Source organism: Aedes albopictus, chromosome 1, assembly GCF_035046485.1.
Source record: "Aedes albopictus strain Foshan chromosome 1, AalbF5, whole genome shotgun sequence".
Lineage (NCBI taxonomy): Eukaryota > Metazoa > Arthropoda > Insecta > Diptera > Culicidae > Aedes > Aedes albopictus.
Window position 1 is genome coordinate 89,949,201 of NC_085136.1, and position 26,246 is coordinate 89,975,446.

Here is a 26,246-nt window from a genome sequence, read left to right on the forward strand (position 1 = left end):
ACGTCTGAGCCTTGAAAATAAAAAGTGAAATGATAAAAGATAAGAAATGGAAGCAATACAATCGTAACAATTTGAAGATATCTGGAGCTCGATTTAAATAGGTCGTATGTGCTTTTGTCGATATAAAATTCGATCAGTTTATTTTATTCATTGTAGCAATATGGCAGATATTTTGCAAACTTTTAATGATGGAACAGAAAGCCCGTTTTGTGAGGATTCTGCTGTATGTATCAACTTTGCTCAATTTCAACGGTTTTCGCTATAATAAGCGAATCCAACTGATCGAATTTTTAATCGACAAAAGCACATACGACCTATTCAAATCGAGCTCCAGATATACATGTATCTCCTTTTATTCTCAAAATAAGTAAAGCAATACGCTAACTCAGGAGGTCAAATGTTATTCAACATAAGGGCTTTCTAGTTGTTTCTTTGCCGAAAAACATATGTTGCGCAAGTTTGCGCAAAATAACCCCTAGGTTTTCTGAAAGCTGACAAAAAAATCTTCAAAATGAATACAGCGTCAAATGTGTACAAATGTGTGCTCATATTTGAAAACTTAGAGGAAGTTTGTTTTTGTTTTTCCATACATTTTATATGGGAGCTTAAATTTCAAGTATGATTTACACCCACTTTAAAGCTCTGGAAAAAATTCAATTTTTATTCAATCAGCACCAAATTTTGAAAATAGACTATTCAAATGTCGAGAAAAAATGAAAAAATACATTTGAATCAAAATACGTAAGTTGATTTTTCGACTTTTTTCCGCCCTCGCATCACTGTGCACCCCCTCGAGCGTTATGACATTTGTGAACAAGCCCTCCCGAATAAAAAATACAGTAGAAAAACCGAATGTTGTATTGTAACAGTACTATTTGGAACCATATTGTTACAATAAACACCACTGTAAAAATAAAAAATACAAAAACAATAAGATGTAATGTAGACACCATACAGTGAATTGTAAATAAGATTTTTACAATATACTATACGGGTTGTTAAGTGTCGTAACAATATAAAAAAATATTTTTCTCCATATATATTTTTTTACAAAACCATAAATAATATTGTAAATGAATTCGACAATGATTTTTCATAAGGGCCTAACTGACTTGATCGATTTCTCTTCGTCGACTCTCTCTTTCGCTAATAACTTGATCAAAACAAACAAAATCATTATTCTTTTTGTTTTTATAGGAAGGTGTAGTTATCTCCTTCGCATTTCAATCAAAAAACTTTGGGCAAACTCAATACACATTCTGTAATAACACAAAGAGAGGATCGATGAAGAGAAATCGAAAATGTCAGTTAGGCCCTAATGAAAAATCAGTGTCGAATTGTTCGAAATACTGATACGTGGGCTTTAATATACCGTACATTGTATGGCACACGTATGGTTTCAAACAATAAAATGTACCGTAAATATATTGTTTTTAATTGTACACAGCAAAAAATAAATGCAACCCGCCCGATGTAATTCATTCCGATGTACTAAATAATCGATGTAATCACGATTCCTATGTACGATTACATTGTTTTGATGTAAAATCTTTTGTTCTTATGTGTACATCGTCCTGTGTAATATTCATGCAACCGACGTATTGATCGGGTTGCAGCAGTTCAGATGTAATATTACACAACATTTTTTTCTGTGTAATTTCACTACTAATTATAAATTTAATCATGGTTTTGGAATGGTTCTCTTTTGTTATGCTGTATTGTTTTACATTAGTTAAACCATATAATGTTATATTATCTCGACATGTTCCTTCGATAATGGCAGTTCTAGCCAAACTAACCTAAACTCGTCTACACACTAAAACCTCGAATTCTACCTCGGCAATAATTTTTGCTGAGTTCAAACTGTAAAAGTTAATTTATGCTGAGGAATAAGTAAACTTTTGAACAATAGGCTCCTAAAGTCCTATCGAGTTTCTTGTTTTAAACCACAATATATGGTTCAAGAGTACATATTTACTCAATTTTTGAAGTTTTTATTAACCGTAGTTGAAAATATATAATTTTTATTTTTTTAGCCTTTTGTCTCGTCCCTAGCTTATAACACATACTTTGAGTAATTTTTTTTCACCGTGTATGTCAGATAGGAACATTTTTGAAATCCCAGTGCGAAAAATGTCGAGCTCAGTCACACTAGGTAGACCTCAAATGTCAAAGTAGAACTATTTACCATTTTACTTATTTCGAATTTTCTCATTATTCCTTTGTTTTTCAAGTTCGAGAAAAGTACAATTTCGATTAGAATACCATGCTTGATCGTATTATTCAATATAAGCGAGATTTCGTCTTTAATTTTAGGACCCTATTATCCGATTTCAGTACAGTAGACGTTCGATAAGTGCAACATGTTTACGTTTCAGTTACCGAAAGAAATTCGCTAACTGCAACGACTGACAGCCTTCAAACAGTTGTCAAATGCTGTTGGACGCAGCCAGAATGCACTCAAAAACATCGCAATGCAGGTGTAGTGCATCCGAAAAACACCGCAACTTTGTTGACGTTTTGTTTTTGACAGATAGCGGTGCGATAACTGCAAAATTGTTGCACTTAGCGGACTTGCAGTTAAAAAGCATGGCAGTTAAACCGTTTGCACCGAGCGAACGTCTACTGTAATAGGTTTTACCGATCACCTGCAAAACAAAATATTTTTTACAAATATCAGTAATAAAAAGTACCGGTGAACATTGTATATTGCGTTATTCGGTACTTCTAGTGAGCTCCGTAAATAAGAGTACCGTACAATCAGTAAAAAAGTGCTGAATGCTCTTCAAAATCTTAACCGAGGCCTCAGTTCCTGGTGTACTTGTGTGACGCCATTTGTATTTATAAATGATAGTCAGAGTGTGTCCCGGCATGGTGCGCTTGGATGCCACTATTTTATCAAAGTTGCTGGTTTTTGGCTGTGGTTTTGGTCCAAAATGTTTTAAAAAGTAATACAGAATAATTTGATAAGTTTGCATAATCATTAATGTAAGTTAAAAAACTTACAACAAACCGTTCGTTCAGTTTCAGGATTGCTGGTTCAATTAGATGTTGCTGTTAACGGGAAAGTGATTCATCTGTAAAGAATGGAATTCTTTGAACGCCGAAACTCCTTGCGCACGCGTATCTGTTGGCCCGACCGAGGACCCGATGATCTGCGGAAGGAGCCGAACAACTCAAAACTTCTCTAGACTGAATCCTCCCCCGGAATCTAAGATTTCTGTTATGTTGCAGGATGCAAATTTAATAATCGTGCGGTTGGTTTTGTTCAATGCTAGGGGCGAGACACTGTGCAATCCGGAGCAACTCTGAGCAATCCTGAGTAACTATTTTCGCTCGAATCCATTCAGAAACGTCGATACGAAGCGAGAAATCAGGCAAGACTGCTCGATTTTTCACTGGTATCAGGCAACCTTTCGGGCAAACCAGAGTGATCCAGAGCTATCCAGAGGAATTCTGAGCAACACTTCGATAACAGAGTTACTCTCGCTGTATCTGTCTTGCCCCTAGGTTCAATGGCATCATTCATCAATTTAACTAAGCATTACACATATTGATCGCTTTATGAGAATAAAAATGAAATTTACTTTGAGTATTTATTTATCGTTTTATTTTTCTCAATTTTTCCTTAATTTCGCATCATTTGCCGATATTACGGTTAAACATTTACGGACATCTGTAAAACAAATACTGAGGTGCTCGGTAAATTGTAAAATCGTTGAAATTAAAAATTACTGAATACTCGGTACTTTTTCTACAAAGTATTCAGTAATAATTTGACGAGGAGCTCAGTGATTTTTGACATTTTGTCAGATATAACTTAATACCGAGTAATCGGTAGTTGAACTTGATTACCGAGGTGATCACCGAGAGCTCAGCTGTTGAGAATTCGGTAATTCGATAACTGAGCCCGGTAATAAAAGTTAGGTGTGTAAGTCTGAGTAGCCTCTGATTGCATTAACAGTTGAAGCTTAGGCTCCCATGTCCCACCAGCCAGATAACTGGGTTTTGCAAACTAAGCATTATTTGTGGCAACACTTTGAGCGGCATGATGGAACTATGCCTAGCGCGCTAAGTGTTATTAGACAACTAATGTAGTTGCATGGAGTGGGTGACGAGGTACATAAGTATCATTACAGCGTGCTTAACCGTTATTGCAATATTGAGGCTCCAGTCTGGCTGAACTATGAAATATGTACATAACAACTCATGAGAAAACTGTCAAGTTCGATTCAACTATAAGTTAGGTTAAAAAGCGAAGACAGTAGATAAGTTCAGAAGTCGTTTCAGTGTCCAGGTGTCCAGTCCAGTCCTTATGTTAAAAATGTCAAAGATAAAATTTAATTCGGTTGTTGTACAAGGCAATTTCACATGAGAGAAGAAGAGAAAGAATAGTGTTGAACTCATCCACTGATTTACGGTAATCTGGCCTGCGTCTTTCCGGGTTGACCTACATTCGTATTCCTCTCATCGCACTTTACATACCTAGTCCACCATATCTCTTGGATATGCAGTCCTCAGGACACCTGGTTTACCACTTTATTTAAACATTTTATTGACTTTAAATAGATGTTTCAACTTATTCACTTTTTTCTCTTTCATTTCCTTTGCAACAAAAATGTCACGAACATCAACAAAACAAAGCACGGAAAAAATCATAAACTAAATCTGGAGCTCGATTTGAATAGGTCGTATGTGCTTTTGTCGATATAAAATTCGATCAGTTTATTTTAGTCATTGTAGCAATATGGCAGATATTTTGCAAACTTTTAATGATGGAACAGAAAACCTGTTTTGTGAGGATTCTGCTGTATGTATAAACTTTGCTCAATTTCAACGGTTTTCGCTATAATAAGCGAATCCAACTGATCGAATTTTTAATCGACAAAAGCACATACGACCTATTCAAATCGAGCTCCAGAAATAAATAATTAAAAATGCACGGAAAAAGATTGTTTCGGAATAGTGAATGGTTCAAACGTAAGAAAAACAGTATATTGTTAATTTACTTCAAAGATGAATTCCAAGGGAATTTGCTTGAGCTGGTTGGGAATCTCCGTTCAATTTCAAGGGGCGTTTCAATGCGTTCTTGTAAAATTATAGACTTTTATGTTAATGCTCTTATTACGTTAAACGACCTCTAGACTGATTCTCTGCAAAGTAATATATGTAACACGCATTGAAAAGTTTAATGTTGAACTTTTAAACTAGAATTTTCCATATTTTTTATAACGAAAACTTTTTATCTCGACGAATTCTTCCGAAAACGCATTGGAGCACCCCTCCGACTATGCTCCTCCATCCTTGCCACCATCAGCTGGCAGCATCGGCAGCATGAGCAGCATAAAAGCAATGTCAGATTGAATCAAAACAAACCACACCAACCGAGAGAGAGAATCTCACGCACGTGTTGCTCCTACGTTAAATATGTCAAAGCGATGTGTCAGTTTAGTTGCTGTCTGCTGTCTCGCTCTGCAATCGAACGACGATTCCAACGGCGATTCGAACGGCGATTCCAAAAACGACGGTTCTGATTCGTCGTGTTCAGTTAGCAAATCCACGTACAATAATATATTGTTACATAAAGATCGGATGTAAATGTATAGTAGCTACCGAGGGGGTCGACACTAATCGATTTGGTTCAATTTTCATGCGATAAGACGTAATTTTATTTGATTATCCACATTATTCACAACAGTTTTCATTACATTTGATTTGAAATCGATTTTATCGGATTTTTCCCATTTTCCAAGTTTTGGTCTGGTTTTCGTCGGTTTTATGCTTTCCATTTTCATCAAAATGGCAAAAATCCGAAATATCCGAAAAAATCGAACATAATGACGAAAATCGTCTGAGAATCGCCCAATACCGTTTAAAATCGCTAAAAGCGTTTCGACGTCGCGACGCCGAATTTGACAGCTCTTCCACCTAACAAATCAGCTGCGTCGATCCATCAGCTGTTCAATCAAAACAAGTTCTGAGTTGAATCCACAGTTCAGAGACTCGCGAAGACGGTCTTCCTTTTCTCCACTTTGTTATTTTTTTCTTCTTCCTATCTGTGTTGACATTAGTCCTGTTCAACGACGTAGGTTGAACTTGCTCGAAGTTGCTGCATCCTACTCTTACCCATTTGTCAACAAACGGGAAAGAGCGGGATGGAGCAAGTTCGAGTAAGTTCAACCTACGTCGTTGAACAGGACTATTATGTTGTGGGCTGGTGGTTCAAACACGTACGTGACCGCATCACCTCACATGCAGTGTGACTGAATCCCATTCACGCACAAAATCATGTTGAGGTGAAATTTTGCATCGCCAACAATCGCCAAGCAAAGTAATCATTGGAAGAGTTTGTTTTCAATTTATTTTTGACAGTACAGGAGAAGAAAATGCTGCTCGGAGTGAATTTTGGCTTCAGAATTTATCTCGGATAGCAATACTATCCTCGTTTTAGGTAACGTAATAAAACGGGCTACAACTGACAGCTCAGTTGGGCTGCACTTGACGTTGCTTTTTTTCCTCTTCGCGAGTCTCGTCTCAGCTATGAACTATCTCAGGAATTTAGGTGAGTTTTCATTGAAATAAGATGCAGAAAGAAAGCATTGTTGTTTTATGTTTATTATCGTATTTTCAGACTGACCAAACGACACCATGTGGAAGGCGTCTTGAGGCGCAAAAACCGGAATTAGGAGTAACGGTTCCGATCGGCACTGGAAGAGGAACAGCGGAGATCATTAGCAAATTGCATTGGCTGAATCTGTCAGGTAAGACAGACCCAAACAACAGTTCATGTAAAGTTACATTGCTTTACTTTTATGTTGAAATTTCAGAACTGGGTGGAAAACTGCCAAAAAAGGATTACCAAGCAAATCGGAAGAGCCCTCAGACGAGTACCGCAGGATTATTTGGAATAGCTACCAGCGGTTACCAGTAAACCGGTTTTACGAACACCTCTGGACAGCCCCATTTTCGGAGGATTCGCTGCTCAGATTCAAACCGACAGCCGGAGGATTGCTCTCGGAAACTGCCATTACCTCGGCCATTACGCAATGATGAGAGCGCTGAAAGTGTGTCAGCTTTTTCTACAAAATTGCTTCGTCGAATGTGTCTAATTTCAGATAAATAAGAACTAAATAAAAATAGCATGCTTTGTTAGATAAATCTGGAGCTCGATTTAAATAGGTCGTATGTGCTTTTGTCGATATAAAATTCGATCAGTTTATTTTATTCATTGTAGCAATATGGCAGATATTTTGCAAACTTTTAATGATGGAACAGAAAGCCCGTTTTGTGAGGATTCTGCTGTATGTATCAACTTTGCTCAATTTCAACGGTTTTCGCTATAATAAGCGAATCCAACTGATCGAATTTTTAATCGACAAAAGCACATACGACCTATTCAAATCGAGCTCCAGAAATCTATTTTTTTCTGTTTGGTTTTAAAAAAAAACAAGGTGGGTTAAAATAAGACGCTTGTTGAGAAAAGCTTTTTTCACGAGTCTCACAATATAATATGTAGTATTTATGTACGAGAACATGCAATGGCGGACAATGAAAGCCATATAAACCTGTGGAAGTGAACCTTTCGATCAGATACACGGCCGAATAACTCAAACCGTCCTACCCAAAAACTATCCTCGAAGGCGTCGATGAACAAATGAAGGTCTTGCTCAAAATCACCGGAAGTTGCGTGCGAGTTAAATGGGTCACAGCCACCAGGAAGAGTACGACAGTACTCTTGAAGAATCCTCCCTTAAACCAAGCACCAAACGTATCGCAACATCCACTCCCAACAACTCCTAACTACATATCATGATTCCAAAGCGTACGGCAACGATTGCACCACTCCACTACCGCCAAGATAGATCCATCAGCCAAATGACTCTTCCATAGCAAAATTCCAACTAATTTAGTTGAAACACAATCCGCCAGCCAGAAAACCAGAGGTCCTGGAGGCACCAGAACCAGTCGTCGCTTGAATGTTATGATGCAAAAAGTCCGGCCTCGAATCCGGTGCGGTTGTAAACAAAACTAACAAAAAATCGAGAAAATTTGACATTTTTAGCTAGAGATGTGCACCGATTTTATTCGATTCGATATGAATATGCGAAAATTATAATCGATTTTATCGGATATTTCGGATATGAGTGATTTTGTTCGATTTTGTCCATTTCTTCAGTTTCGTTAAAATTATGAAAAAAAATAAGAATCCTTGTAAGTTTTGGTCAGTTTTGGCCTAGGGGCGAGACACTGTGCAATCCGGAGCAACTCTGAGCAATCCTGAGTAACTATTTTCGCTCGAATCCATTCAGAAACGTCGATACGAAGCGAGAAATCAGGCAAGACTGCTCGATTTTTCACTGGTATCAGGCAACCTTTCGGGCAAACCAGAGTGATCCAGAGCTATCCAGAGGAATTCTGAGCAACACTTCGATAACAGAGTTACTCTCGCTGTATCTGTCTTGCCCCTAGGTTTTGGCTTAAAATCTACGTTATCTGGAAGAGTCGTCCTTCTCGGTAGCTACCAATGTGCAAAGCTTTTAGCGAACCATTCCATTGCAATACACTATATTGTAGCTGGTACACTGTATGGTACAGGAATGGTTTTCACCAAATACCCTATGGTTAGTTTTTATCCGGGCTAGCTTTTCTCTAAAATTGCAAGAAAATACCCTAAATACCGCAAGCCGCCTTTCAGTGTATTATTTTACGGGAGCGTGATTGTTACGTAATTTTTCATCGACCCCCGAGTTTCGCCCCTTCAGAAATCGCTCCACGTTGACAGTTCCCAAACTGTCAAGTCAACTCGCGGTTTTCGCGCCTGTGTGCGTTCGATGTTTACCCACACGACCATGTGCAGTGTGCGTGATCGCATATTTTTCGCTGCTTCCTCATCGTCTCGAGTCGATGCTGAGCTAGCTAGCTGATGGTCTCATTCGCGTAGATTTTTAGTGCTGCACAAGTGAAGTGAAGTCAGTGTTTTGCGACAGTGAAAAATAATTAATGTTATCGTCCTCCCCCACGCAGTGCACAGTGCTTTTCCGTGACGAAATTGTGCAAAGTTGACTTTGCACAATTCACAGCAAGTGCTGGAGCTCTGGTGCGGTGCGAAAATCCTCCGAAAAAAGAAGTTCGAGAGAGCGAGAGACTGCTGTGAAAAGCGAAACTCCGAAACTCGCATCAGGCAAAAAGTCAAAGTCTGGGACTTTTCTTTGTGTTCGTCCGTGTGGAGTCCGCCGTCGTCGTCTTTGCTGTCGTAGGAACGACGGAAGAACAGGATTGCAAAGTTGGAAAAGTGACGAGTGGAATAAAATATTTTTATTGTGTTCATAAGTCGCGTCGAGAGCTGTGTTTGCAGTGTGATTTGAAGGTAAGAATTTTTACTTAGCAAAAAATGTTATTTTCATTTCTTTTGACAGTTTGTAAAAGTGTGGAAAATCGGGATCAAACTTAGCATGACTCTGGCGATGTGTGTCATCAGAAGCTATCAGAAGGATAAACAACCGAGGGAGCTCGTGGCTTGCCGCGATTAGGCAGGGTTGTATAAAAAAAAACTGCATCCTAAGGCAAAATAAAAATCAAGAGATTCGATCCTTGAATCAAAAATGTTGGCTCTTCGAGGTCGATTCAGTGCAGCCAGCTGCTGTTCCAACTCAATTTACACACTCATACAGCTTACAGCTTCAAGGATTTTTTATATTTTCATCATCAGCTGTGCTGTTTACGAACCATGCCATTCAAATGAATCACTGTTCGAGGAGACTTCCTGCCCTTAACTTACCTGCAGCATAATAATTATTACATAAGATCCACAGCATGAAGACTGGATTAACAAAGGCAGTTGAAAACAAACCCCTCCCCTTCCAGTGCCTGCCTGTCGTCGTCTTCAACGCATCGTCGAAAGCGAAAGCAGCAAAAACAGCTCTGCGCTTCTACGTTCATTGCATTTTGCGTATGCGGATTGGCTTGGATATGCTGTTTGCGTCTGCTCCTCTTTTATTGCAGCTCGCGTACCATCATAATCATCAGACTCTTCTTTTTTTTCGTTGACTGGCTGGGAAACAAAACAAACCCCACCAACAACATAACAACGATGACACACACAACAGAAAGCATCATGATGTAGCGCAAAAAACGCAAACAAAACGACCAGACGCGACACCACAAAGTGGTGAGCGAACGATAAAACTCACCCACACATCAGCCCCTCTGCTGATTGTTTCGGGCGGCACCGAGGGAAATCGTCGTATCGATTTTGCGCTTTGGGAAGTGAAGAAGGGAAAAATTTACCCCTGATCATAGAATAAGAAATGAGCCATTTTACGAAGTGTCAACAATGTTGATGATGATATTGATTTTCACGGGTTCGGACGCATGCTCCTGCCAAAATTTCATTCATAAAATCGGCTCGTAATATGGACTATAAACAGGTCTAAAACTGGAGAAAATTGACGTTCGATTTGAATAGATCCTATCAGCATAGTAATCACAGCAAACATATGTTATACGTATATACGATGTATCAGGCCCGTGCACAGAAGTGGCGCCAAGGGAGGGGTTTTCCCAATTTCGGCAAAAGGCGGAGGGGCGCCTAGTGTATGGAGCGTCGGTAATGGGGTGGGTTTAACACCCAACCACCCCCCCCCCCCCCCCCCCTTGTGCACGGGCTTGCGACGTATATGTATGTATCAAACGCCTCTCGTTAGAAATCATGTAGTTTAGACATAAAATTGTCGTTTAACTTCCTTACCAACCATATATGATTATTTTGCAAAGTTACTAATGCGCTTATAATAAGAAAGTACTCGCGTTTTTGGTTACAAAAACCTTAACAAAAGCAATTTAAACTGAAAAAACAACGATTCAAAATCGCCTGTAAGAAATGCATTGCATGAACTCTGTACTCCTTCAAAACGTCCATTATCCGAAATCTGAGGCCTATCTTGCTCACTTCAGGCTCACGACGTGTTCCCTTGTCGGAGCTACCACAGAGAAACAAACGTAACACTTAGAACAAATTTCGTTAAAAAACATCGTCACGAAAACCTCAGTCAGTTTTTACGTGTCCGTGTAATTTGAATTCGGCTGACCGATTTGTGAATTAGTAAAAGATTGTGCAGAAGTGTAACCAATATTGAATTTGTAATAAAAACTATGCACAGCAGAGCGGAAGAGCTTTATGAGTGCTTTCGTGAAATTGGGAACTGTGGATCGCAATACTTACGGTTCTGCAAGACCTGTTCTTCTTCTTGGAAGAGTAAATAAAAATCGTTCAGGATAAATAACTACTTTCCGTGAAGTGTAGTGATGAAAAAAAAAAATTGCAGTGCAATCGTTCTTTCTGTAAAGAACCACTTATCGGAAGAGGCACAGCTTCATAGCAAAAAGCCACAGTGCCACCCCAGTAACAACTGCAATTGGCAGCATTCAGCGATCTCCGGAGCGTCATCAATCTCACAGAACGTTCGAAGTTGATGAGGAAGGTCGTCAGGGTGCGATATATCGTAGTTCATTTTATTCTTACTTGGATGAAAGCATGCCGGAAATGGATAGAAATCGAGGCGTGGATACAATCGTCCGACGAAATGAAACTTGGTGAGATCTGTCTGATTTATTCTTTGTACACTATATTGTTCTATAATCTATGACCATATATATTTGGAATATGTCATAATCGTAAAACTAATTAATATTGTTAAAATGGGCCGTCATTGAGAGGTCATGGGATCATCACGTTTCAGTTTATTTTCAGCGAACGAGTAATGGCACTTAAGCCTAGGCATTAGGGCCAGGGCACGGAGTAAATGCCTGTGTTCCATCCCAGGAAGGACCAAGGGGTGGCATTAACCTTCTTAGCATCGTCACCCCCACCGATTTTCATCGTATTTTGCTCTTCCATAAACTGAGCGGTTGGTACGAGATGTCCCCACTCAGTGTCTTAATTGCTGAATTAAAAACGCTGCACAGTTGGCCTGGCCGCTTTAATGCTTGTAATGCATCTATGATGTACTGCAATCATTAATATTGACAAGAAAAATGATGGAAGTAGTCGATTCTATCATTTTCCAGGATTCTTTCAATGAATGGCTGTGTATGTGTAGACTAGACTAGACTAGACTAAAACATCGTCACGAAAACCTCGACGAAAACGTAATCGCCCAATCCTAAGCGTACTGTGTTTGGCCGGGCCACCACTAGATGGCGGTAGTGAGCAAACGTCAAACAGGAGCAAAAACGATATCAGCGCCGCGAGTGGTCGATCGACTTGCTAATGAATATCTGAATTCAGTAACAAATTTTGAAAACGACGTATAATCAATGGTGTAGCATTGATTATACGTCGTTTTCAAAATTTGTTACTGAACCGTTAAAAAGGTGATCGATGGGAAGCGATGAGGTATCAGGTATCAGAAGGCCGGCTCCAGAGGCACGTTATCCTCCATATGGGACATTTGTGCCATCGCCATAATAATAGCCTATTTCATCATCTACCTGAAGGAAAAGAAAGGAAATAAGGATAAGGATGGGGATAAGGACAGGTAGGGAAATAGGAAAAAATACCCAGGAAGAGGGTACTACCACAGAGAACAGACGAACATGCTCGAACAAAATTGCTTGAAAATCTTGTGTAAAGAAAAAACAAGCTCAGTAGCGACATCGACGGTGACTTTCCCACCCAAAAACTTGTTTCGACACCATGATGGCGCTTTCTGAAGAAATATTTCACTAGCGCACCTTTAAATTTTCCTACTCAGATTCTGAGCTGTATTTGCTTAAATAACAAGATGTTTATGATTATTTCACTTATCCAGCAACAAAATTTTAGCAACCCATTGATAATTAGTTTCATTATTTTCAATAAGAAACAAGTTGAACAAGAATTCAATTATTGTTTTCCAAGTAAAAACAACACATTCTCTTGGTGGAACTATACTGGGGTGCACACTTGGCGACACTAGCGCCAAAAGCTAAAACAACGGCAAATTTGTGCCCCGATTCGAAATGTAACAGCGCCGCGTAATGGCCACATTCCCAGTTATTTCAAAACAACTGTTGCAATGCTTTACACAACTGCACTACATGAGCTTGGACGTCTGTTCTCTGTGGTACTACCGCATAAGCGTTCCACAATGGGTTCAAACAGCGACCTGAAAAGGGCACTTTAATAACGCATAAAGCGAAAGAGAGCCTATAGCTCTTTACCACAGCGGGCTAAGAACAATATCCTGAAGATTCAGGTTTCTAAAGCCAGTTTCACTTAATAAGTGTTTACCGAACTCTCGGAATTGCAGTTGCGCAACAACTGGACAGTCATATATCAATATAGTACATATCAATTGATACGAAGTTCCATAATCGGATTCACAGCTATTACATACAAATGAATCAGCTTGCTGAATATTCGCCATGTGATAGCTGAGTCGGAAGCGGCTAGTCAATGCTTTGACCAGAATGCTGCAATTCTGCTTTAACATATTTGTAAGATACTTCGCCACTCTTGGAGATGGCTCAGTACAATACAATTTGGTTTGACGACATGACTCCAAGCTATTCCAGTATTGTCTGTGTTGAGTAGCAGCCCAGGTGTGAATCTGAACCTTTACCCAACACTTCGATATCGGAATAGCTGGCTCAGGGCCAATAAAGTCATGTGATGCTCCAGTGCGAGCTAACTCATCAGCCAATTAGTTTTCAGCTATGGAAGAATGGCTAGGTAACCATACAAGGTGAACAGCGTTTGTTGAATTCAGCTCCTCGATTTGAGATCGACAAGCGATAATTATCTTCGACCTAGAGTTAGTCGAAGCAAGTGCTTTAATAGCAGCCTGGCTATCTGAACAGAAGTATATTACTTTGCCCATTACGTGCTGCTGAAGTGTCGATTGTACTCCGCTCATAAGACCAAAGATTTCGGCCTTAAAAACGGTGCAGTGTCTACTAAGTGAGTAAGACTGATACAGTCTTAGCTCACGAGAATAAACACCAGTACCTGCTCGACCTTCGAGAAGGGACTAAGGGAGCCATCAGTGTAACATACAATGCCGTCTGAAATACTTCTTTCCAGATAACCAGATGTCCACTCTTCCCGGGAAGGGATATTTCGTGGAAAATGTCCTATATGGGAAATTACAAGCAATTGTAAGATCACTTGGAGCAAGGACAATTTTGTCCCAATTCACCAACAAAAATAAAACAACGAGGAAGCAACGAGCTGTGTGTTGATGTGCGGTTCACAGAAGTTTCCTCTAGTAGACCCAGTACCCGTAGACGGTAAGTGCATGAAAGTGCTTCTTGTTTGAGATGAATGTATAGTGGAGCAACGTCAAAGCGAACTTCGAGCGCTGCCGTGGGAGTTGGAGAGAACGATCCAGACATCGCCATTAAGCACATCCTTTTGAGATGGCCTAACTTTGATTGGATCGTTCTCATTTCGCCCTTTTGCCACCACATAAGACATTTATAGGCCAATATTGGCCGAACAACAGTTGTGTAAGTCCATTTGATATACTTGGGTTTTAGACCCCAAGTTGTACCAAAGGTTCGCCGGCATTGCCCGAAGGCCATGCACGCTTTCTTGATTCTGAACTCAAATGAGGTGTCCAGGAAAGCTTGGAATCAAGAATGACTCCAACGTACTTTATTTGTTCAGTCACATCGATTTCAGAATCAAGGAGACGCAAAGGTCAAACGCCATTACTGTTTCGCCTTTCCGTAAAAAGAACAATAGATGTTTTACTCGGATCAACCGAAAGGCCATATTGGCGACACCAACCCTCAACTACCTGAAGGGCGCTTTGTATCAGGTCGATGAGAGTGGTGATACACATACCAACTAACAATGCTACACGGAGAAAACAGATTTGTAAATACAAATAAATTTTTTGTTCAATTCAACCGGATTTCCAGGTTGATTTTGGCACAAACGACAAATTAGTTTGATTTTACTACCCTGGTTAGTTGAAGCAAACTAAAATCTGGAGCTCGATTTGAATAGGTCGTATGTGCTTTTGTCGATATAAAATTCGATCAGTTTATTTTAGTCATTGTAGCCATATGGCAGATATTTTGCAAACTTTTAATGATGGAACAGAAAGCCTGTTTTGTAAGGATTCTGATTTATGTATAAACTTTGCTCAATTTCAACGGTTTTCGCTATAATAACCGAATCCAACTGATCGAATTTTTAATCGACAAAAGCACATACGACCTATTCAAATCGAGCTCCAGAAATATTTGTTGATGCGTTTTTCTATTTACGAGTAATTTCTACAAATATCCGTTTAAAATAACAAAAATGTCTGTTGTTCCTCATGACAGCTCTGAAAATCACTGCCAAAATTAGTTGTTTCAAACCAAAGTTTGTCGTTTGAAACTACTTATATACAGTTCACTTTGAACGGGTATGGTTGGAATTTACTGACCAATTTGTTTTTTACCAGTGAGCAAAGCACTGGTTCCCTTATATTTCTATTCTTTTTACGATTATTTGGAATAAAAATGCTAAACAATGTTTGATATGTTGTCACATTTTATATACCTATTCTTGTTTTTATTTGTGGAATACTTCACACTTCATTCTTCTTCCCGTCCATCGCACTAGGAATGTTCATTGGTGATCACTTTTACTAATCCAGCTGTGTCACGGCTGGCTTCAAGCTGGCTTCCATAATTGCCTTGTAGAAATATCGTACGGAAGGGATAATCCATATCCTAATGGTGCTCGATGCAATTGATATCGAAGCATCGAACCAAGCGGTGTTCTGCCGAGGCGGAGTAAATGTCTTTGATGCACTCACTACTGTTGTCGTCGGAAGAGCTGGCGGTATGTCGAAGATGATGAACGATCCTGAGCTTGCGCTTTGGTCTACTCCCCGAAAATGCACACCGTCCTGTAATGAAATTTGAAACACAGACAAACAGACGTAACACTCTTCAAAACGGCTTGGCACATGCATTTAACGATCAATTCAAATTTCATTTGATTTGCGCGATCGTTCCACCAGAGGCGCTAGTGTTTGATCGCTTTGACGTTTGCCAGTGTACACGTTGTTGAATGATGCAAACGAGAATTACAGGCAATTTGTGTAGTAGTGTGCGTGTCAGCAAAACGTCAAATCGAAATCCATCATGGCCGACAGTGTCACGCGCGGTTCTACCAACAGGTGGCAGTGTGCTCATGAAAATGACACCGGGCAAAAGTTTTTTATGAATTTCCTCTAAGAGTTACGTCTGTTTGTCTGTGTTTGAAATAAATACTTTTGCAAATTTAACACGATTATTAAAATAATTATATTTACCTGTGATGAGGAACGTCCACATAGCGTTGGCACTTAGTAATGTTCAAATAAATATATAAAATGCACTAATTATTTACGAATTACAAGAAGAAGTGATGGCGGCTGGTTTTGCCGGAGCACGCTAAGAAAGACATTTGTCTGTTAACAGTAGAGAATTGGCGAGAGACTGAGAAATTCAACAAACTGAAAGTTTAGTTTGATTCAAACCGATATTTTAGTTGTTATTTCTACAACCAAAATATTAGTTCAACTCAAACCGTTATGCCGGTTGAGTTCAACTTATATTTCAGTTTGTTTTCTACAGACCATGCCCAAAATGAACAAACTAATGTTTGGTAAAATCAACTAATGGCTTGGTAGAAAACAACTACCACGTTAGTTGAAAATAACCGAAATGTCAGTTGTTTTCATCATCGTGCTGATTAGTAGAAATAACTATCATGTGTGGTTATTTCGACCAAAACTACAGATTCGAAACAACGGATTTACAGTTTGAATCTACTATTTTATTAGATCACCATTCAACAAACATGTTTGTTGTTTCAAACTATAGTGTTTTTTCTCCGTGTAGGTAGTCGTCGGCAAAGCCATAAGTAGGAAAATCGCTATTATAACTTGCCCCAATAGCGTATCTGCTACGAGATTCCAGAAAATCGGTACAAGACTCCCCCTTGGGGACATCCACAAACTCTCAATTTCCTAATCCCTGCTAGACGCAATGTCGAGAAGAGATATCGATTTTTGAGCATTTGATGAATCCAATTGGAAATCATTGAAGATAAACGATAACCATAAGATTTGCTTAACCACCCATTCGGGATACAGTTAGAAAAGTATGTGGTATTGTTGAACCGTCTACATTACGGTTCGTTTATTGTGTTGGTTTATTAGGGATATACCATGACCCCGTGCGGCTTCCAATATGGCATCGAAAGGCACGTTGTCAAAGGCACCCTCGATATCTAAGAAAACACCCAAACAAGATTGCTTTTGAGCGAATGCCTTCTCGATATCGTAAACAACTTTGTGTAAAAGAGTCACAGTGGACTTTCCAGATTGGTCAGCATGTTGGTTCACATGAAGAGGCTCATTGGCCAGATGAACATCACGGATGTGATGATCTACAATGCGTTCTAAGCATTTCAGAAGAAAAGAGGTCAAACTGATAGGTCTGAAACTCCTTGCTTCTTCATACGACGCACGACCCACTTTCGGAATAAACTTTACAGTAATATCCCGCCAAAGTTTGGGAATATACCCTGTTGCAAAACAGCAAATAAGTATTTTTTTTTCAAAACATGTTTGAAATAATCAAATCCCTTCTGAAGCAAAATAAGATAAGGGGCTGTCCATTAATTACGTAAGGGAAATTTTGCGATTTTTCGACACCCCCTCCCCCCCTTGTAAGATTTTTTGTATGGAAGGCCAAATATTTTTGCATGGCGCGTAAGATTTCTCAAACCCCCCCTCCCCCTATAAACCCTTACGTAATTAATGGACAACCCCTAAATCCCATCTGTCCCAGGAGGTTTGAAAGGAGCAAAACTACAAACTCAATCGATTCTATAGTCAGTGTTGGTAAACTCACACTCAAAGCACACTCATGAGCCGCTCCTGCGTGAGCAAACTCGCGCTCGACTATAGTTACAATACTCTGTGGCATCTCGGCAACACTGCCGCACGCCCACAGCATCAAGTCCGCTCCGAATCGTATATTCCCACAACTCCAAGACGAAGCCAGAGAATCATAACTACAAGAAAAGACATCAGGTTCATCCGAAGATGTAATATCCACACATCCGGGGAAGTGTGTGCTGAACAAGCATTCCAGAACTTCCTCATCAGAGGAATCGAAATTGCCATTTGGCAAACGAAGCTCGTTCACTCGTAGCTCTGGTCAGATAAAGATTCTTCGTCCGACACATGCCATGGTCAACTCGTGACTAATTGTACTAGAGCAAAGCGTTATATCTAACACTTCCTCTCTAGCAGATACTATGAAGGTTGGGCGATTGCCTATGTTAAGTAATCCCAAGATCTGTACTAGTTAAGTACTCCATCAAACTGGAACCTCTCATTAACTTGATCTGTCTGAACTGCCCCAGATGATATGGTGAGCATTAGCATCACTGCCATCAATTAGCGGAAGGCCTTTTGAAGTGCAGTATGCGATAACATGTTTGATGAAAGCATCCGTAGGGGATGGATCATCATGTGGTAAATAAACCGAACTATAGACGTATTTCCTGTTGAGGTTTCCAACGGATACATCAATTGTGACAGCACATACATGGAAGTAAATTCAGAGTCGAGTGTAGCAACGATTGCGTTGTTGACAAGCACACAGGCTCGATGCATGACACGCGAGTTTGCCATTTCATTTTTACTGAAAGTAGCAAACACCGGGTTCACAAGGTTTGCTAGATAGAAATTATCCTTACGAAAGTAAGGTTCTTACACTAAGGCCACTTGGGCTGTACCATTTTGCATAAGTCTGCAAGGATTGATAGTTGCTGTTCTTTTATGCTGAAGATTGATCTGAGCTATCCTAACCGTAGCCACTACCCAAACTAGGCAAGATTAAACTCTTTACAATCATAGCACAACAAAGAACAGCAGCTACAAAACCAGATCGGTAGGGGAGACTGAGGAGACTTGATCCCTGGGGAGACTTGTTCCCCCCATATTTTCTCGGAATCAAAAACAGTTTTCTTCCAGCATATTTTTTCCAAAACGACATCTGGACAGACGACAATGTTTTGGCTACAATTGATTTTAATTGTGTATTGCATTATTTTTTAATGGCTGATGGTTTGTTTTCAGTCTCTCAGAAATCTTTTAGGCGATTCAAAAAAATCTCAATAACTTTGTGAAAATTGAACCAAATTGTGTCAAAATTTCACAGCACATAGTATAAATAAAGTACTATCAAACGTATTTATTCAAATAAGGCTGTTATATACATATTTCAATAAATGTAGCTTAGTGTATACAACAGTGACACGGGGAGACTTGATCCCTCGAGGATTACACACACATTATACATGTGAAAAATAAAATTCTATTTGGAAGCCTCCATGAAAAGGGGGATCAAGTCTCCCCATTTTCAAGATACGGCATATCCTTAACAATTTAAGGAAATCTTATAATTTCGAATACACCGTATGCATCAAAAATGCAAGAAAACTTGAAAAGAAAATTAATAGGAAGCTTCTGGAGTTATTTTCCCTTTACATTAATCATGTGCTCAGAAGGGGATCAATTTTGACCCATTTTTGAAAAATACATCATAAGACATGCCTCCATAAAAACACAGTTTTGAAAAGTTTAACAATAATTTAAAGTCCTTCTGTTTTGTATAAACTTGCAATAGATGTTTACCTGCTATTCTGTACGAAAAATGGGTCTAGTTTTGTATTTTTTCTTTAAGTTACAGGCAAATTAAGAAAAAGGGATCAAGTCTCCCCAGTAGACTGGCCCAAGTACAAAAATGTCTAAAAATTCCACGGGGCACCCTCTAGAATCGTGCCTTTGGTTGAGAAGAGCAATCTGTGAAAATTTCATCTCAATCGGTTTAAAACTGAGCTGGCGCAAATGAGTTGAAGGTTTGTATGGGATCTTCAGTCCAGATATATGGGAAATTGGATGACCTCCAGTCTCTCACTCAGTACGCCGGTTCGGCGAGTTCGATTTAGCTCAGAATTGAAAGAATGGTAGTTGATACCCTAAGGAACAAGTTTGTAGAAAACCATATAATGATAAAATTTAATTTAGTTGCGGTTTCAGCTAACCAATCTTGCTATTTGATGAAAACATTCGCGAAATGATGCGATTTGCGATTACGTTTTCACCCATCCTCGCTTTATTCAATCAACCTCCCATACGAGTAGCACACGAACGGACTCAACACTGATCAGCATAGTTGACTCTTCCTTTTCGTCGTTGAGCCGTTGCGTTCTAGTATTTGGACTGAAGATCCCATACAAACCTTTAACTAATTTGCGCCAGCTCAGTTTTAAACCGATTCAGCTGAATCTTTCACAGATTGTTCTTCTCATCCTAAGGCACGATTCTAGAGGGTGCCCCGTGATTTTTTCCAACTTTTCTTTCTCGCCATACAAATGTGGGCCGGTCTACTCCCCAGTCTCCCCTATTGATTGGAAAACGCCAAAGGCGAGGATACACAGAATACACTGTGTAAATCGCATAATGCGAAACCATTTAGGTAAAAATTTAAGCTAATCAACAACATCTTCATAATCCCGCCCTTATTTAGTCTTAAGTATGAAACTAAAGAAGGACAGCTGATTGTCTCGGAGAAACGCTAGGTCCACTGTGTTATTGCTCCGGTTAGCGCAGTAAGGGCAAAATATTGTGGAGGGCGCCCTGTACGCTAAGACCGCTCAGCACCTAGAATGTGTAAGACCTACTCATAAGTGCATAATTTCCAGACTACACCAAAAATGTGTAACAGTAACACATTCACAAAAACAGCTCGTACACTCTTCTAGATGCGAAATGTGGATATTTTTTGTTTACCATGGTCATTAGTAAACCTAGCTAGATTGCGGTACATTTTTTTTCGAATTTCACGATTCTGTGGACGCAGGAGCTGATTTTGTGAATGTGCAAGGGTTACAAATTTTTGTTGTAGTCTGGATATTATGCACTTTAGTGCTGATCGGTTTAAGGGTGTGGTACTCCACAGACTCCGTTAGCGGTTAGGTTTTTTTTAGACCCCCCCTAACCATCATTCCTAGGCACAGTAAGCATATAGCCGCATCACACCATGAATTAGAGGTCACCTGTCTAGTGGACTCTGGCCACCGGAACAGGCGGTCCGTAGTGTTATTCTTAGGCAATTGAGACAACCGCTATCGACACTACACAGCTATCTAGGCCGATCGAGAAAAGAAGTAAATATTGATGATCAACTTCATACGGGCTCGAACAGCCAACAATTATGATACCAAAATGAGTTACATAAAATAGATATTATGATACAAAATTGCATAAAGTATCTATCGATTCACAAACCTTTATACTTTCTTTCATTTCAGCGCACTTATATTTTTTCCAGTAAACCCGTACCGTAACAGATCCGAAAACGTCTAATCAAAGATCGAACCGTTGTGGGGGTAACGAAGCCGGGGACAGCCAAGGGCAGCAGAGCGTGTCACGTCGGCTTCGTTCCGAAGAGCGGGAGGCACAGGGTTCAAAGCGTAGCATCGGTGGAAGCAAAGACGGCGACGCCAGCAGCAGCAACAGTAGCAGCCAAAAGCGTCCCAGCAGCAGCAGCAACAACAGCATGTCGTCCAGTTGTTGTGGGACGAAGAAGCCGAAGCTCAACGGGGGAAACTATGCGAACGCTAATGGACACTGTGCCGACGGGAATCAGGGCGGGCGTGGCTCGTCCGGGAAAGGGCCCATGGTGAACGGTCACACCAACGGGTACCTGAGCAACGGACATGCTGCTGCAGCCGCCGGTGGCGATGGCAGCCAATCGATGGCTGACTCCATGCCGGAGATGTGCTTTTACTGCTTCGAGGTGCTGTACCGGGAGTTGAACCAACTGGAGGAACCTCGCACACCGTCCTTCACCAATGAACCCTTGTGAGTGTCGCGGGGCTGTTTGTGGTGGGATTTGAGCCATTCATTGAGATCCTGTTTCATTACAGCCCACTGTTTGTCACTTGGAAAATTGGGAAGGACAAGCGACTGCGCGGATGTATCGGAACATTCAGCGCAATGCGTTTACACTCAGGTAATCATCGTCTGGAAACTGATGGTCCAGTGTTTGAGTTGAACGATAAAATTCGTGCATTAGACCATTCGCTCCAATTTGTATTTTATTTTATTACCCACATATTTTTCTTCCCAAGGTCTTCGAGAATACGCAATAACAAGTGCTTTAAAGGATTCCCGCTTCTCGCCCATCACGCGAGACGAGATCCAAAGACTGACCGTGTCGGTGTCGATCCTGCAGGGCTTCGAGGAGGCCCGCGGTTACCTGGACTGGACGCTCGGCGTGCACGGTATCCGGATAGAGTTCTACAACGAACGCGGCTCGAAACGAACTGCCACCTACCTGCCGCAGGTTGCCACCGAGCAAGGTAGGTTGTGATACCAATTCGAAGTACCTTTTTCAGCTGTTCGCGAATGAAGTTTGGTCCGGCTATAAAACCTCATGACTGCTAGAATTGCAGTCAGCTGTCCTAACCACTAGACAATATGGGAATTTGCAGCTTGCTGCTATGTATAAGTGAATACAAATAGGATGTTAAGCATGTTTCTGTATCGACGGTTGGAATACGAAGAGTATTTTTCTCATTTTAGGATGGGATCAAACGCAAACGATTGACTCGTTGCTGCGTAAGGGCGGCTACCGGGCTGCCATCACGCCGGAGATGCGTCGTTCAATCAAGCTGACGCGCTACACGTCTCAGGAGTGCCACATGACCTACGGCGAGTACCGTGACCTGCTGGAAAGACAATCGCAATACAACCAGCCTGGTAGAGTACAATGCTAACAACACGTGTTTTATCTGCCTCCGCCACGACCTCCGCCGCCACCACCGCCCAGGCAGCTAAACCAGCATCCTCAACCGCCACAACAACAGCTACATCACTACCAACATCAACAGTTGCAAAGTCTGCAACCGTCGCCTATCTGTCAACTGGTGTGGAACGGCACCGGCCATGTCCAACCGCCGGACCATGCTGTTGGTGGATCCTTTTCCTCTTCATCGTCCTTGTCATCGTCCTCGTCATCCTCGTCGTCCTTGTCCTCGTTCTCGCCGCCGGGGATGAATCCGGTGCAACCGTTTTCGTCTCACCATCCGCGCCATCCTTCGATCCCGCCACCATACCCGGTTCACCAGTATCATCCGCAGTTCCACCCGCAGCAGCAGCCGCCACAAGCGCGACCGCCGATCGTTCAGCAGCCATTCCTTCCTCCGCCGGTACCGGCCCGTTTCCGGTATTTCAACTAAACGACCATCGCCATCACCACGGTGGTGGCGATGGCAGCAGCGACAAGCGGTGTGATCCAGGCAGATAACATCTAATAAATTATATGAACCGTTCTTATAAATACGAATTAACAAACAAGTTTTTCTACCTTTGCCAATCGTTCATGGGCATCAGTCGCGTGTGCGGGAACCGCTCGTTGTCGGCAGGCGCTACAAGGTACGGAACAATCTGGGAATGCGTTCTCATCTTTGAAGTTGTGGAGGATTGACACCTCCCCATGCCGGCCTTCGTCAGCAAACAATTGAGTTTGAACTATCCAGTGTATTGTGCTTGGTATTGACGGCTTAGTTGCTTTTCAGTGGAATCACTTCCAGTCTTCATCAGTCGCTTTCCTGTCTCTAGCAAATATGGAAATTTAACAGTTTGAAGTCTATTTGTCTCAACAATAATGGTTTGATTCCTGGATCTCGTAAATTTTTGGGCCAATTTAGTGTCCCTGCAGTACCAAAGGATTGGAAATTGAAACTAAAACTTAGCTGGCAGTTCTTATTTTAGCCTTGCCTGGAAGTCAAATAAAAATCTATCTCTCTTATTTGATTAGTGATGCTGAACCGTCATCACCAAGCGCAAAATACTGGATATGCCACGGATTGAAAATTAAAAAGCGGTGACTAAATGTTCATTAAATAATAATTACTAACTAGCGATAAAACACTTATAATAACACATTGAGCGATGATGATATAAACAGAGTAAACACTATTTTAAAGATTATGATACAAAAACAAAACATTTTTGAACCGAGTTTGAGCTGATAAAATTCCAAAACGAATGAAAAAAGAAGTAAAATATAACAAAAACACACGCAGATAGTCTCTAGCACGCGTCGCAATCGTCGTCAGTCGAAGGCGCGACGCGACGCGACACCGGATAAGTTGTGTTATAAAGCGTTCTCAAAGCATTAGTTGATAAGAATTATATAAAAAACATAATTGCTAACTAATTGAATTGTTGATATCCAACCAATGACGTGGGACATTGCTTCCCATGTCTTGCATCTCACAAGCATCATCGACCACCAATCCAACAACCACCATTGACGTGATTCGTTCGCGGTGAAGGTTTTTTTCTTTTCTAGATTGTGAAAAAGCATTTTGTTTTACTGTGCAAGCATCTACATTCACGTTAACTTATCATGAAGTTTTTCAATTTTGTACTTAACCATCTCACTGACCTGGGCATGTTCAAAGCTGGTTCAATTTAGTTCTGCTCAGTTTTAAGATTTAGAAATTCTGTTTTTGCAGACTCAATTCGTGCCGAATTGAATGAAGATCTACACAATGATTAAGCTGGTTAATGAATCTCACTGAATTAATGAAAATTCTTGGAAAATTCTTAGAAATATAATTATAAACCCAAATAGAAAGAATCTATAGGGTTATTGGAGAGAATCCAAAAGATTCCTGTAGAGAGTCCGGAAGATTCTTGGAGCGAATCCAGAAGATTCTTGTTGAGAATTTGGAAGATTCTTGGAGAGAATCCGGAAGATTCTTGGGAGAGAATCCAGAAGATTCTTGGAGAGAATCCGGAAGATTATTGAAGAGAATCCGGAAGATTCTTGGAGAGAATCCGGAAGATTCTTGGAGAGAATCCGGAAGATTTTTGGAGAGAATCCGGAAGATTCTTAGAGAAAACCCGGAAGATTCTTGGAGAGAATCCGGAAGATTATTGGAGAATCCGCAAGATTCTTGGAGAGTGTGGTAGATTGGATAACTAGTAGTAGACCGGGGGATGCCGGAAGGTAGAGTGAAAAGAACTGTCAATGAATACGGTTGCCACCCACCACAGAGGGAATCCGGAAGATTCTTGGAGGGAATCCGGAAGATTCTTGGAGAGAATCCGGAAGATTCTTGGAGAGAATCCGGAAGATTCTTGGAGAGAATCCGGAAGATTCTTGGAGAGAATCCGGAAGATTCTTGAAGAGAATCCGGAAGATTCTTGGAGAGAATCCGGAAGATTCTTGGAGAGAATCCGGAAGATTCTTGGAGAGAATCCGGAAGATTCTTGGAGAGAATCCGGAAGATTCTTGGAGAGAATCCGGAAGATTCTTGGAGAGAATCCGGAAGATTCTTGGAGAGAATCCGAAAGATTCTTGGAGAGAATCCGAAAGATTCTTGGAGAGAATCCGGAAGATTCTTTGAGAGAATCCGAAAGATTCTTGGAGAGAATCCGGAAGATTCCTGGAGAGAATCCGGAAGATTCCTGGAGAGAATCCGGAAGATTCCTGGAGAGAATCCGGAAGATTCCTGGAGAGAATCCGGAAGATTCCTGGAGAGAATCCGGAAGATTCCTGGAGAGAATCCGGAAGATTCCTGGAGAGAATCCGGAAGATTCCTGGAGAGAATCCGGAAGATTCCTGGAGAGAATCCGGAAGATTCTTGGAGAGAATCCGGAAGATTCCTGGAGAGAATCCGGAAGATTCCTGGAGAGAATCCGGAAGATTCCTGGAGAGAATCCGGAAGATTCCTGGAGAGAATCCGGAAGATTCCTGGAGAGAATCCGGAAGATTCCTGGAGAGAATCCGGAAGATTCCTGGAGAGAATCCGGAAGATTCCTGGAGAGAATCCGGAAGATTCCTGGAGAGAATCCGGAAGATTCCTGGAGAGAATCCGGAAGATTCCTGGAGAGAATCCGGAAGATTCCTGGAGAGAATCCGGAAGATTCCTGGAGAGAATCCGGAAGATTCCTGGAGAGAATCCGGAAGATTCCTGGAGAGAATCCGGAAGATTCCTGGAGAGAATCCGGAAGATTCCTGGGGAGAATCCGGAAGATTCCTGAAGAGAATCCGGAAGATTCCTGGAGAGAATCCGGAAGATTCCTGGAGAGAATCTGGAAGATTCCTGGAGAGAACCCAGAAGACTCCTGGAGAGAATCCGGAAGATTCGTGGAGAGAATCCGGAAGATTCGTGGAGAGAATCC

General features: G+C 40.9%; 2 protein-coding genes and 1 long non-coding RNA gene across 3 annotated transcripts in view; all 3 read left to right on the forward strand.

Moving 5' to 3' along the window:
- The window catches only part of LOC109410169 (metabotropic glutamate receptor 1), a 679,657-nt gene that overhangs the window by 199,545 nt on the left and 453,866 nt on the right, over positions 1 to 26,246 (forward strand). The window lies entirely within an intron of this gene.
- Positions 6,536 to 7,152, forward strand: LOC115256632 (uncharacterized). The gene is made up of 3 exons (XR_003892728.2): positions 6,536 to 6,562; positions 6,632 to 6,761; positions 6,828 to 7,152. It is a non-coding gene; the product is annotated as an uncharacterized LOC115256632 (long non-coding RNA).
- On the forward strand, positions 8,843 to 24,399 carry LOC109410126 (uncharacterized protein CG5902). The gene is made up of 5 exons (XM_019683655.3): positions 8,843 to 9,367; positions 21,356 to 21,908; positions 21,974 to 22,059; positions 22,178 to 22,408; positions 22,632 to 24,399. Exons 2-5 carry the CDS (start codon positions 21,604 to 21,606, stop codon positions 22,823 to 22,825), a joined length of 816 nt encoding a protein of 271 aa, XP_019539200.1. The 5' UTR covers positions 8,843 to 9,367; positions 21,356 to 21,603; the 3' UTR covers positions 22,826 to 24,399.

What these genes read in the sequence shown, in the direction of transcription:
- LOC109410126 (XM_019683655.3), top strand. Translation starts at nt 21,604, where the DNA reads ATGTCGTCCAGTTGTTGTGGGACGAAGAAGCCGAAGCTCAACGGGGGA. An exon ending in TCCTTCACCAATGAACCCTT is followed by an intron (nt 21,909 to 21,973) that starts GTGAGTGTCGCG and finishes GTTTCATTACAG; the next exon opens with CCCACTGTTTGTCACTTGGA. An exon ending in CGCAATGCGTTTACACTCAG is followed by an intron (nt 22,060 to 22,177) that starts GTAATCATCGTC and finishes TTTCTTCCCAAG; the next exon opens with GTCTTCGAGAATACGCAATA.